Below are 15,030 nucleotides of genomic sequence, written 5' to 3' on the forward strand. Positions count from 1 at the left end.
GGGACCTCAAAGACAAGGTAAAATGTATATTGTGTAAACATCAAAGTAATATTATGTTGAACCTAAAACAAATATGCTATGAACGTCATAAAAACGGACATTTAATTCTTACAACATTAAGGAAATGTGCTGTGCTACCTAACTTAAGCATTGTATGAATGTCATCACAACTGAGCATATTTTGTGTTTTGGGAACCTATCTCTTGTAATGTACCCACATTGTTCCCATAACCTAATTAAATGTCCTGGGAACCTTTAAAGTCCTCAGAAAGGCTGTTATGTCAACATTCTTGTAACATCAAATTAATGTTTTGTGCACCCTGACACAAACTTTTTCTGAATGTCAGCACAACTAAACAGTTTTAGTGTTTTGGGAACTAGTCTCTTGTCATATCCCCACAATGTTCCCACTACCTAAATAAATGTTTTAGGAACTTTTGAAGAACATAAAACTTTGTTCTGGGAATGTTCTTGCAACATCAGGCAAAAGTTTTTTGCAACCTCATAGAAACATTGAATTAATCAGCACAAATAGACAGTTTTTGTGTTTTGAGAACATCTTTATTGTCATGTCCACAGAATGTTGCCACAACCTAATGAAACATTCTGGGAACCTTTAAAGAACAGATTAAATGTGTTCTGGGAACGTTCTTGTAACATCAGATGAATATTTTTCCACCCTAAAAGAAACATTGTAGAATCATTCCCTCAACTGGACAGACTTTGTGTTTTGGGAGCATAACTTTTGTGATGTCCCCACATTGTTCCCACCAGACTGTTCACACAACCTAACAAAACATTCTGATAACCTTTAAAGAACTGACTAAATGTGTTCTGGGAACATTCTTGTAACATCAGGTGAATATTTTTGCACCCTAAAAGAAACATTGTAGAATCATCCGAACAGTTGGAACGTTTTCATGTTTTGAGAACATATCTTTTGTGATGTCCCCACAATATTCTCACCAGACTGTTCCCACAACCTAATGAAACATTCTGGGAACCTTTCAAGAATTATTGAATCACAATTATTAAATGTGATTAAATGTGTTCTAGGAACGTTCTTGAAACATCAGGCAAATGTTTTATACAAACATTCTACAATCATCACCACAACTGGACAATTTTTGTGCTATGAGAACATGTGCCGCGACCTAACAAATGTTCTGGGAACCTTCTGGGATGCTTCCTCATCAGTGCATTATATTTAGCAATCCAATAATCTGTAGCTATGTATCCAAATATGCAACATAGTTCAACATATCACTTTAGAATGTTCAGTTGGCTAGGTTCTAATTAGCGACTTTTCTGTTGAGTTTGTTGTGAAGCTAAGACCTCAACAACATAGTTGATATTTCCTCAACAGAAAATGATGAAGGATAATAACCTGGTTCGCCACCTTGATGCGTGTGAGACGATGGGCAACGCTACGGCCATCTGCTCCGACAAGACTGGCACTCTGACCACCAACCGCATGACGGCCGTGGCGTGCTATGTGGGAGACGTCCACTACAAGGAGATACCAGACCCCGGAGCGCTGACTGCCAAGTCACTGGACATACTGGTCAATGCCATCTCCCTCAACAGCGCCTACACCACCAAGATTCTGGTATGATATTACACACTGGTCCTACACCACCAAGAATCTGGTATGATATTACACACTGGTCCTACACCACAAAGATTCTTGTATGATATTACACACTGGTCCTACACCACCAAGATTCTGGTATGATATTACACACTGGTCCTACACCACCAAGATTCTGGTAAGAACCTTAACATACTACGTCTATACACTACCCAGATACTGGTTAGATACTAAGATACTACACTACCAATATACTGATTAGATACTACACTACCAATATACTGATAAGATACTACACTACCAACACACTGATAAGACACTACACTAACAATATACTGATAAGATACTACACTACCAACACACTGATAAGATACTACACTACCAATATACTGATAAGATACTACACTACCAATATACTGATAAGACACTACACTACCAATATACTGATAAGACACTACACTACCAACACACTGATAAGATACTACACTACCAATATACTGATAAGATACTACACTACCAATATACTGATAAGACACTACACTACCAATATACTGATAAGACACTACCAATATACTGATAAGATACTACACTACCAATATACTGATAAGACACTACACTACCAATATACTGATAAGATACTACACTACCAATATACTGATAAGATACTACACTACCAATATACTGATAAGACACTACACTACCAATATACTGATAAGATACTACACTACCAATATACTGATAAGATACTACACTACCAATATACTGATAAGATACTACACTACCAATATACTGATGAGTTTTGAGGGCACTATGGTATTGAACTCTGAGTTGTAGTCAATGAATAGCATTCCCACATAAGTTTTCCTTTTGTCCAGGTGGGAAAGGGCAGTGTGGAGCGCAATAGAGATTGCATCATCTGTGGATCTGTTGGGGCGGTATGCAAATTGGAGTGGGTCTAGGGTTTCTGGGATAATGGTGTTGATGTGAGCCATGACCAGCCTTTTAAAGCACTTCATGGCTACAGATGTGAGTGCTACGGGTCAGTAATCATTTAGGCAGGTTACCTTAGTGTTCTTGGGCACGGGGACTATGGTGGTCTGCTTGAAACATGTTGGTATTACAGACTCAGACAGGGACAGGTTGAAAATGTCAGTGAAGACACTTGCCAGTTGGTCAGCGCATCTTGGAGTACACGTCCTGGTAATCCGTCTGGCCCTGCGGCCTTGTGAATGTTGACCTGTTAAAAGTCTTACTCACAACGGCTATGGAGAGCGTGATCACACAGTTGTCCAGAACAGCTGATGCTCTCATGCATGTTTCAGTGTTGCTTGCCTCGAAGCGAGCATAGAAGTAATTTAGCTCGTCTGGTTAAACATTTAACATGCTGGTAGAAATTAGGTAAAACAGATTTAAGTTTCCCTGCATCAAAGTACCCGGCCACTAGGAGCGTCGCCTCTGGATGAGCGTTTTCCTGTTTGCTTATGGCCGTATACAGTTCATTGAGTGCGGTCTTAGTGCCAGTATCGCTTTGTGGTGGTAAATAGACAGCTACAAAGAATATAGATGAAAACTCTCTTGGTAGATTGTGTGGTCTACAGCTTATCATGAGATACTCTACCTCAGGCGAGCAAAACCTTGAGACTTCCTTAGATATCGTGCACCATAATGTTGAGTCAGAGGATCTCGTCAGTAACTTTTCTGCACATTTTTTGCATTCCAGTTCAACACCTACCTGCTCTGTCACAGTCTACCATCGAAAACCATTGAAGACTACATGCGTATATGTCATGCAATTTGTGTTTGAGCTATGACTGGCCGTTCATTCAAGCACCACCACACTCCCTCGAGTCTCAACTTCTCAAGCACTCGAGCGGTACATGAGTTGATGCGGGAGCTGTCCAGAGTGAAAATAAGTACCATCTACTCGCTGAGCATATTTCTTTTAGGGAAAGTAATTTACAACAGTAAACCTTCAATAGTGAACATACTAGCAATATGCTGGCTACTGTTGATAGTCTGCTAAAAGAGACCTAGCATTAGTGTCGGCTGGCTTACTGTAGACATGTCCATATCTCTTTTGGAAGGTTTGTCTAAAAAGGGGCAGAGTCCTATTTTCAAATCTTCTCAATGACATGCTTTGGAAACAAACAAAAAAATGAATGCAATTAAAACAATGTCATTCTCAAGGAATATAGTAATGACTTGCATTGCTAACTTATATTATACAGCTTTTTAATACATATCATGATAATCAAATGTAGCCTATTAATAGCTGAATATATAGAGAGAAAAGCATGCCAACCTATAGGTCCTGCATGACCCCAATGCATTTAAGACCTACACCATGTCAGGGCCAGTAGAAATTCTGTTCGATTTTTGGCCAACTGGCCCAATCGGGCTAGTGAGAAAAAAAAGTTAACGTTGAACCCTGGCGTGTTTCATATGTTGATACGGAGTGGTGGCGCACAGGCTATTTACTGTGCTTTGATTGACGAACGGCAAGCTGGACTAGTTTATAAAAGGTCTCGAACTGACTGAATAAATAAAGCCGATCTCATACATCCTCGCCATTCATAAATCATCCAAGGTAGTGATGTTGCCATCAGGACTTGCCAGACAGTGACGTTAAAGGAATTCTTCAGGATTTTGGAAATGAAGCCGTTTATCTCCTTTCCTACGGTTAGATACCCTAATGGATACCATTTGTATGTCTCTGCATCCAGAATGAAGGAAGTTGTTAGAGGTAGTTTCGCGAGCCGTTGCTAACTAGCGTTAGCGCAATTACTGGAAGTCTGTAGTATCTACTAGCATGCTAGCAGTTACCTTAGACTTAAAGTCATTGCGCTAATGCTAGTTAGCAACTTTATTTAAACTGGACGCAGAGACATAAGAATAAAATCACATCGGTACGAGAGCCGTTCATTTGGCTCCCTCATTTGCATACGGGTAGGCCTTTTGGCGATTATCTGCAAATAAATGATAAAACCATTAGATGATGATGGTGAAACGTGGACCTATACCATGGACCTATACCATGGACCTATACCATGGACCTATACCATGGACCTCAGTGCAGGAACAATAGGTAGTGGAGAGATACTGTAGCTTCACTCTGGTCCAAAATATGAGAAAATAAAACATTGAATTGTTTTTAAAAGGGAATGATATGTATACTATATTTTCAAAGATATTGATATAGGTTTCCTTATTTAATCAAAGTGTTATACCCTGGCCCTATACCCTGGACCTATACCCTAGACCTATACCCTGGCCCCATAGCGTGGACCTATACCGTGGACCTATAGCGTGGACCTATACCCTGGCCCCATAGCGTGGACCTATACCCTGTCCCTATACCCTGTCCCTATACCCTGGCGCTATACCCTGGCCCTATACCCTGGCCCTATACCCTGGCCCTAAATCCTGGCCATAAATCCTGGCCCTAAATCCTGGCCCTATACCCTGGCTCAGTGTACAATATTATATAATAATAATAATAATAATAATAATAATAATAATAATAATAATAAATGGTTTTATTCTGAGATTCATTGTACACTGGCTCTTGATTACTTGTTAGTTAAAGTGGTATACTTAAGTTAAAGTGGTATACTCTAATTACGTTGGTAAAAAGTTTATAATAGCAATAAGGCACCTCAGGGGTTTGTGGTACATAGACCACGGCTAAGGGCTATATCCAGGCACTCCGCGTTGCGTCGTGCTTAAGAACAGCCCTTAGCCGTGGTATATTGGCCATATACTACACCCCCTCGGGCCTTATTGCTATTATAAACCGTTTACCAACGTAATTAGAGCAGTAAAAATAAATGTTTTGTCATACCCCGTGGTATACGGGCTGTCAGCCAATCAGCATTCAGATGTTTTACACCTTTTTTTCCGTCATTTTACTTCAGAGATAGTATCTTGTGCCAGACTGTTATGAACTAGCATGGTCAGCACATTCAACATTTAGTTCTGGGTTGTTGTTGTTGTTGTTGTTGATGATGCTCCAGCCACTAATCTGTGAAGGAATGAGCTCAGATGAGGGAAGTGATGAAATGCTAGTTGGTTTAATTAGTGAAGAAGATTAATAATGTTAATCTCCTTATTAATGAAAGGGATTTGCATCATCCAGGAAACCAGCCCGTAGCCCAACAGTGGTCTGGTCTGGAGAGCCAGTTCTCAGCCCGAGGGGTTACAGTAGTCTGGTCTGGAGAGCCAGTTCTCAGCCCGAGGGGTTACAGTAGTCTGGTCTGGAGAGCCAGTTCTCAGCCCGAGGGGTTTACAGTAGTCTGGTCTGGAGAGCCAGTTCTCAGCCCGAGGGGTTACAGTAGTCTGGTCTGGAGAGCCAGTTCTCAGCCCGAGGGGTTTACAGTAGTCTGGTCTGGAGAGCCAGTTCTCAGCCCGAGGGGTTTACAGTAGTCTGGTCTGGCGAGCCAGTTCTCAGCCCGAGGGGTTTACAGTGGTCTGGTCTGGAGAGCCAGTTCTCAGCCCGAGGGGTTTACAGTAGTCTGGTCTGGAGAGCCAGTTCTCAGCCAGAGGGGTTTACAGTAGTCTGGTCTGGAGAGCCAGTTCTCATCCCGAGGGGTTTACTACAAAGCAGGTTCAATGAGTTAGCCAGCTAACTTTGATAAATAACCATAAATAACTATTGATTCTCTGGTTTGTTAAGAAAGCTAAACTTAGATATGTGTTTTTTGTGGTTGTTGATTCAATTAGACAATGCCCATTTCAAGCTTATCTTCCTGAAAAAAAAAGTTATTTCTCTAATATTTAAGGAAAGATGGTGGCCAACTCATTGATCCTGCTTTGTAGTGTACCTGGTAACCGGGTGCAGTTAATAGAACCTGTCCATAGAGAACGAACCCAGATACAACTGAATCCCAGGACAGGGTAGAGGATGTATTATATACCTAGAGGATGTATTATATTCCTAGAGGATGTATTATATACCTAGAGGATGTATTATATTCCTAGAGGATGTATTATATACCTAGAGGATGTATTATATTCCTAGAGGATGTATTATATTCCTAGAGGATGTATTATATTCCTAGAGGATGTATTATATACCTAGAGGATGTATTATATTCCTAGAGGATGTATTATATTCCTAGAGGATGTATTATATTCCTAGAGGATGTATTATATTCCTAGAGGATGTATTATATTCCTAGAGGATGTATTATATTCCTAGAGGATGTATTATATTCCTAGAGGATGTATTATATTCCTAGAGGATGTATTATATTCCTAGAGGATGTATTATATTCCTAGAGGATGTATGTGGCGGAAATCTATAGACTAAAAAACGGTCTATTTCACAGTTTTCTTTTCTCTGTATCTTCAGATATGTACAAGCGTCTTTGTAGCTGCATATATATTTTTCCTTTGGTTGGTACCTCGGTGATGTGGGATATTCCCATAGTTATACATTACGTTTTAGTCATTTAGCAGACGCTCTTATCCAGAGCGACTTACAGTTAAGTGAGTGCATACATTTTTCATACTGCCCCCCCCCCCCCCCCCCCTCCCCCCTGTGGGAATCGAACCCACAGCCCTGGCGTTGCTAACGCTACGCTCTACCAACTGAGCTGCAGCTGAATGCGAATTCTAAAATCTGTTTCCTATTTTTCTGCCTGCTGCCTTTTCATCTGTCTGCACCCTATTCCCTATGGTCTAAAGTAGTGCACTATAAAGGGCATCGGGTGCTATTTGGGAGTCAGCCTACGTTTCCTGTGGTCAGCACCAATAAGACAGCAGATCAGAAGTATACTCCGTAGTCTCCTTGAGGTGTCCTCCTCCTCCTCCTCCACGGGGGAGCCCAGCTACTAGAAAGCGGCGCTACGCTAACGCCAGCTCAGAACTCCTCTCACTGCAGCTAGCTGCATCGCGGAGGCTTCAGAACTTCAAAAGCTAGCACAATGTACATTTTAGGACACACTCAGCCTTCGCAAACGCACGGTATGAATTTAGGAAATCCTCAGCTTCATTCAGTCTCAGAACTCCGCTCTGCAGATCCTCTGAGGCCTCATCCTGTCCTGTCTGGCCCTCTGAGGCCTCATCCTGTCCTTTCTGGCTCTCTGAGGCCTCATCCTGTCCTGTCTGGCTCTCTGAGGCCTCATCCTGTCCTGTCTGGCTCTCTGAGGCCTCATCCTGTCCTGTCTGGCCCTCTGAGGCCTCATCCTGTCCTGTCTGGCTCTCTGAGGCCTCATCCTGTCCTGTCTGGCTCTCTGAGGCCTCATCCTGTCCTGTCTGGCTCTCTGAGGCCTCATCTTGTCCTGTCTGGCCCTCTGAGGCCTCATCCTGTCCTGTCTGGCCCTCTGAGGCCTCATCCTGTCCTGTCTGGCCCTCTGAGGCCTCATCCTGTCCTGTCTGGCTCTCTGAGGCCTCATCCTGTCCTGTCTGGCCCTCTGAGGCCTCATCCTGTCCTGTCTGGCTCTCTGAGGCCTCATCCTGTCCTGTCTGGCTCTCTGAGGCCTCATCCTGTCCTGTCTGGCTCTCTGAGGCCTCATCCTGTCCTGTCTGGCTCTCTGAGGCCTCATCCTGTCCTGTCTGGCCCTCTGAGCTGAGAGAGAAGGATATCATCTTACATAATGGCCCTAGTCTCTCTAGACTGCCAGAGAAGGTTTTGATATCCACACAGAGAAAAGCTTTGATAACTGTATTACTTCAGATTCCTCTTAAACTGGCGTCAGTCAGTAGGGACGTAACTATTGTTCTGTACCCACACCAAATGACTCCTTTCCCTAGAAGCCTTTGGTTCCCACTGCTGCCCGGAAACCAAGATGACTGTTTTTCTGTTCTGTTAGAACTCCATCCCCCAGAAGTCTCTGATTTCCCCAGCCTGCATAGCACCAGTAGGACTGTCTTTATAACAGGATATTATGTAATCACGGTTGTGTTCTGAGTCATCACATGATAGAGTCTCTCTCTCTCTCTCTCTCTCTCTCTCTCTCTCTCTCTCTCTCTCTCTCTCTCTCTCTCTCTCTCTCTCTCTCTCTCTCTCTCTCTCTCTCTCTCTCTCTCTCTCTCTCTCTCTCTCTCTCTCTCTCTCTCTCTCTCTCTCTCTCTTCCTTCCTTAAAACAATGCCTGAAAAATGATGTTTGAAAAACTGTTTGGGTGATCGATATGTAGAGTAAGTGTGTTATTAATGTCCTCATCCCAAATTCCTTCCACAAACTGAGGAAATTAAGTATAGTATCATGAATTACTTTTACATTTCCAGTATACTGTTGTGTAAGAATGGGGTGTTACCCTGTTCCCTATATAGTGAAATAAATAGGGAATGGAGTGCTATTTGGGATGTAGTCGTAGTTTACTAGGCTCCTGTTGTGGCCCCGTGTAGCTCAGTTGGTAGAGCATGGCACTTGCAACGCAAGGGTTGTGGGTTCTTTCCCAAGGGGGGCCAGTATGAAAGAAAAAAACAAAAGCAAAGAAAATGTAGAAAACACATTCTCCTTTCTGAGCTCGGTATCAGCCTTCTGAAATAACCTGAGGTTCACTGTAGGGTCAGAGATTATGATTATCATCAGTATCAGCCTTCTGAAATAACCAGAGGTTCACTGTAGGGTCAGAGATTATTATTATCATCAGTATCAGCCTTCTGAAATAACCTGAGGTTCACTGTAGGGTCAGAGATTATGATTATCATCAGTATCAACCTTCTGAAATAACCTGAGGTTCACTGAAGGGTCGGAGATTATGATTATCATCAGTATCAACCTTCTGAAATAACCTGAGGTTTACTGTAGGGTCAGAGATGATGATTATCATCAGTATCAACCTTCTGAAATAACCTGAGGTTCACTGAAGGGTCAGAGATTATGATTATCATCAGTATCAACCTTCTGAAATAACCTGAGGTTTACTGTAGGGTCAGAGATGATGATTGATATCCTGATATACTGGTATTGTGTTAGTTTGTATTCTGAGCTCTGTTCCACCTCTGAGCCTGGCCTCGGGTCGCCACCTGCTCTGACCTCAGGGGTCAATGGCTATACAGCATGGAGTGGCTGGACCAGCAAACTCAAACACAGTAATAATGTAGTCTTCTAACCAGGCTGAATCACTGATGACTACATGGATAGGCAGGACTGAGTCAGAGGTGTTCCGACAGCACATACCAGGCAGGACCGAGTCAGAGGTGTTCCGACAGCACATACCAGACAGGACTGAGTCAGAGATGTTCCTACAGCACATACCAGACAGGACTGAGTCAGAGGTGTGATGACAGCACATACCAGACAGGACTGAGAAAGAGATGTTCCGACAGCACATACCAGACAGGACTGAGTCAGAGGTGTTCCGACAGCACATACCAGACAGGACTGAGTCAGAGGTGTTCCGACAGCACATACCAGACAGGACTGAGTCAGAGGTGTGACGACAGCACATACCAGACAGGACTGAGTCAGAGGTGTTCCGACAGCACATACCAGACAGGACTGAGTCAGAGGTGTGACGACAGCACATACCAGACAGGACTGAGTCAGAGGTGTGACGACAGCACATACCAGACAGGACTGAGTCAGAGATGTTCCGACAGCACATACCAGACAGGACTGAGTCAGAGGTGTGACGACAGCACATACCAGACAGGACTGAGTCAGAGGTGTTCCGACAGCACATACCAGACAGGACTGAGTCAGAGGTAGAGCAGTGGGGAATCAGACTGAGAGAGAGCACACTAACTGATCCCCTGAAGAGGGATGTGTCATTGGTCCTTTTCTTGTTAGTAGTGGGAAGAGAGGTTGGTGCTTTGCTGCCTGGCCATTACGACATGGTCTAGATCCCAGGCTAATTGTGTTGTTGCCTGGCCATTACCACGTGGTCTAGATCCCAGGCTAATTGTGTTGTTGCCTGGCCATTATCACGTGGTCTAGACCCCAGGCTAATTGTGTTGTTGCCTGGCCATTATCACGTGGGCTAGACCCCAGGCTAATTGTGTTGGGGATGGTGCTTAGGAGGGAACATCAGATATTGTCAACCACATATGTTACGTGCTCTAACATAATCTGCCATAAGTCACTCTAGCGCATTAGCATAAAATATATATAATTTAGTCAAAAATATTGGTATGGCCGGTTGTTGGATTAAAACAGAACTCACTAGAACACGTTTTCTAACCAACCAATTCATTGAAATGTCAAAAATCATAGTTTAAAGAGGAACTGACACAGATTTAGCACCATAAAACCTTATTAAAATATGTTCCTATTGTCAATAATGTTGATGTGGATGCGGTGGTGAAGTCAAGCGCAGGACACAGAGGATAAGTCAAGACGACTTTACTGACGAACTCTATAATACACAAAATAAACGGCCTCCAAACACAAGAGGCGAACAAATATGCGGAGTGCGTAATCAACACGATAAGCCAAGATACCGAACCAATACTTCAAAGACAAGCGGACAATAACATACAAAGGCAAACATAAAACAGGGGAACTTATAGGTGACATAATCAATACAGAATACGAAACAGGTGTACCAACTAGACATGACAAAACAAACATCGAAAACATCAGCGGTAGTAGCTAGTACTCCGGGGACGACGAACGCCGAAGCCTGCCCGAGCATGGAGGAGGAGCAGCCTCGGCGGCATCCGTGACACCTATACACCCTCGGTAGAATATGACGCATTTCTTTCCATTTTGTGACAATCGCTTGGACTGTGTCCGAGGTGTGACTAGAGTACATAAACATGATAATTTTCCTGTTTTCATACATTCATAGAATCAGGTATTTCTGAACATTCTGTAGTGATATGAACTCCCGAGTGGCGCAGTGGTCTAAGGCACTGCATCGCAGTGCTAACTGTGCCACTAGAGATCCTGGTTCGAATCCAGGCTCTGTCGCAGCTGGTCGCGACCGGGAGACTCATGGGCGGCGCACAATTGGCCCAGGGTAGGGGAGGGAATGGCCGGCAGGGATGTAGCTCAGTTGATAGAGCATGGCGTTTGCAACGCCAGGGTTGTGGGTTCGTTTCCCACGGGGGGCCAGTATAAAAAAAAAAAAAAAGTATTCACTAACTGTAAGTCGCTCTGGATAAGAGCGTCTGCTAAATGGTAATATGAATGGTATAATTCTGTAGTAATATGAATGGTAAAATTCTGTTGTAATATGATGATATTTTTTTTATAACCCAACCCTGATCTGTACTTCTCCACAACTTTGTCCCTGACCTGTTGTCCCTGAGAGCTCCTTGGTCTTCATGGTGCCGCTTGCTTGGTGGTGCCCCTTGCTTAGTGGTGTTGCAGACTCTGGGGCCTTTCAGAACAGGTGTATATATACTGAGATCATGTGACAGATCATGTGACACTTAAATTGCACACAGGTGGACTTTATTTAGCTAATTATGTGACTTCTGAAGGTAATTGGTTGCACCAGATCTTTATTTAGGGGCTTCATAGCAAACGGGGTGAATACATATGCACGCACCACTTTTCCATTAATTATTTTTTTGAATTGTTTGAAACAGTTTTTTTTTTTTTTTTTTCACTTCACCAATTTGGACTATTTTGTGTATGTCCATTACATGAAATCCAAATAAAAACCATTTAAATTACAGGTTGTAATACAACCAAATAGGAAGAGCGCCAAGGGGGATGAATACTTTTGCAAGGCACTGTACTGCAAGTCATAGGTATTCTTTCCAAATCTGCATCAATTGAGCATTTCAGGCACACCAACATTTCCAAAAACAAACATTAAAAAGTTTCACCAAATATTGTATATTTAAAATTGAGTACTTCAAAAACACCAGAAAACACATTGTAGAATGAGTAGATCACTACATCAACAAATTAATAGCATCATAATTCATAACCACAAATAAAAGGAAATTAAATTCAATACCCATTTAACAAACATTTCCCTTTACATTTCCTAAAGCCTAAGTAATTCACTTCAAATTGATATAATATCACATTTTGTTACTTTGTGTTTTTTTTTTCAAGCATTCGGACGGGAGATGAGTTTTACAAATTGTGTGAATCAATAGAATCTGCTCGCTATGTTAGGCTAATGGCTCTAATTATTATTTTTAATGTAAAATTATGTCTCACCATTATTTCTCACCTTTATTTTCTCATGAGTGTTCATGTTGATCAATATTTCGGCTATTCTGGCCAATTGTAAATTATAAAATAAATGTCTGATCAATACATACAATTCTGAACATATTGGCATTTATAATGCTAATACAGAGGCACCAATAAATTGTCCAGCTCACTTATTGTACGCTGTTTTCATGTCGAAGCTTCTACGGTGACTCAGGCTTTGTTCATTATTGTGAAGAAGTGTATCAGTGAACTGTGGTCTGTAATTAGTTACAAAACAATAGAAATGCAATTGTGTATTGCTGCTGTTTGTCTGATATCCAACAGTCCATGATCAGCTCTGTTGACCATGAACGCATTGATGCAGAGATAATGGGGTGAGCCATACTATTTAGGCTCGGAATGACATGTGGTCCATTGTTTACCTTGTCATCAATGACATGTGGCCCATTGTTTACCTTGTTACCTGGCAACAACCAGAAGGGCGTTTTCAAAGAGCTGTCAGTCAAGGCGACTCATGACTATAAGCTCCCCGCCCACTCAGCCTCTTTCAGGCTTCCTGATAGAGATGAGAGAGAAGGTGCCACTTCTTCAATTTGGAGCATTTTAATAGAATACAAATAGATAATGGGTTATGTTATTTTTTGGTCATTCAAAGGATATGTTTTACTTGGAAATAGGATGACTGTGAGGGACCTTTAAATGAGTTGTAGTCTGTGTGCAATATAGATATATTACTAAGATGGTATCCTGTCGGTCGTTATAGTAACAATGACTGTTTTACATTTATATTAACCGCATAATCTGATCTGCATCGTTTTACATCTTGTTACCACATTAGGAAGTAACTCAGAACAACTACTGAGGATCAGTAATACCATTATGCATCAGAGTCTGGCGATAGCAACAGAGTCTAGTCAACAAACTGTAAAGCATGAAACACACAGAGAATCTCACTGCCGACAGACTGCCGATAGGGACTCATCACGGCGGGAGGCCGGTCCTTCTCTTGCTAGAACAGACGCGGTACCCTGCTGCGTGCCGACCCGCTAGCGACGAAAATACTGATTCTGCTTGTAGAATCGCAACGCTTGTCAGCGGCCAACAACTTTACTTGGAGCCAATCAGAGAGCACGAACACTCACGAAAAAAAAAAGAGGTCATTTTCTCTGTACAGCCACGGATGAGCCAGTTACACTTCATATGCAATGTAGGAACGTTTAACAATCCTATCTGTGTGTCTGAGCTATTACGGCTACTACTGACTTTACTGACCTCCTTAATATAATATAATAATATGCCATTTAGCAGACGCTTTTATCCAAAGCGACTTACAGTCATGTGTGCATACATTTTTTATGTATGGGTGGTCCCGGGGATCGAACCCACTACCCTGGCGTTACAAGCGCCGTGCTCTACCAATTGAGTTACAGAGTTGCTTACTATGACTGTGATATGTGATTGTCTTATCTAGCTACCTTAAGATGAATGCACTAACTGTAAGTCGCTCCGGATAAGAGTGTCTAACTCTTGTTAAATGTCAACACCATACAGTAACATGGTCACAGTTATCATTAAACGTACAGTAAACACTGTAAAGATCCAGTATGTCGACCGGCTTCGTCACCCTTCTACATCCAGTACAGAACGACAAACGACAGATTACAATTCTTCACAATATTTTCACACATACAACCTGCGATATACAGTACATCTCAAGGTAATCTGCTATCCACCAGAGGCCATTCCAACTCTACAGTGCTTTTTTTTTTTTTTTTTTACCAACCACGATGTGATTTTATTCCAATTGGCAATACACCATGGAGCTAATACTAACCAGTAGTTCAACTGTAGGTTCAGTCCTTGGGAGGCTCCTATGGTTGGCTGTCGGGGGGCAGGGACCAGAACAGAGACAGGGACAGGGTAGGGACAGGGGAACCCAGGACAGAGACAGGGACAGGGTAGGTACAGGGGAACCTAAGTCTAGTGACAGAGGCCATTTCAAATCAAATCAAATTGTATTTGTCACATGCGCCGAATACAACAGGTGTAGACCTCACAGTGAAATCCGTACTTACCTTACAACAATGCAGTTTTAAGAAAGAATACCAACAAAAAAAATCACACAAAAATTCAATATAAAATAATACGAAATAAAAGTAACAAATAATTAAAGATCAGCAGTAAAATAACAATAGCGAGGCTATATACAGGGGGTACCGGTACCGAGTCAATGTGCGGGGGCACCGGTTAGTCGAGGTAACTGAGGTAATATCTACATGTAGGTAGAGTTATTAAAGTGATTATGCATAGATAATAAACAGAGAGTAGCAGCAGCGTAAAAGAGGGGTGGGGGGAGCAATGCAAATAGTCTG

The 15,030-nt window shown here is 42.3% G+C and overlaps 1 protein-coding gene across 1 annotated transcript in view; it reads left to right on the forward strand.

Annotated features, from left to right (window-relative positions):
* Positions 1-15,030, forward strand: part of LOC311138286 (plasma membrane calcium-transporting ATPase 2-like) — a gene marked incomplete at both ends in the record, with an annotated part of 135,727 nt that overhangs the window by 50,736 nt on the left and 69,961 nt on the right. The window contains one exon of the mRNA XM_084172967.1: positions 1,367-1,609. Within this exon, the coding sequence (XP_084029093.1) occupies positions 1,367-1,609 (243 nt within the window). The remainder of the gene's footprint in view (positions 1-1,366; positions 1,610-15,030) is intronic.

Source organism: Coregonus lavaretus, assembly GCF_964263955.1.
Source record: "Coregonus lavaretus genome assembly, chromosome: 12".
Taxonomy (NCBI): domain Eukaryota; kingdom Metazoa; phylum Chordata; class Actinopteri; order Salmoniformes; family Salmonidae; genus Coregonus; species Coregonus lavaretus.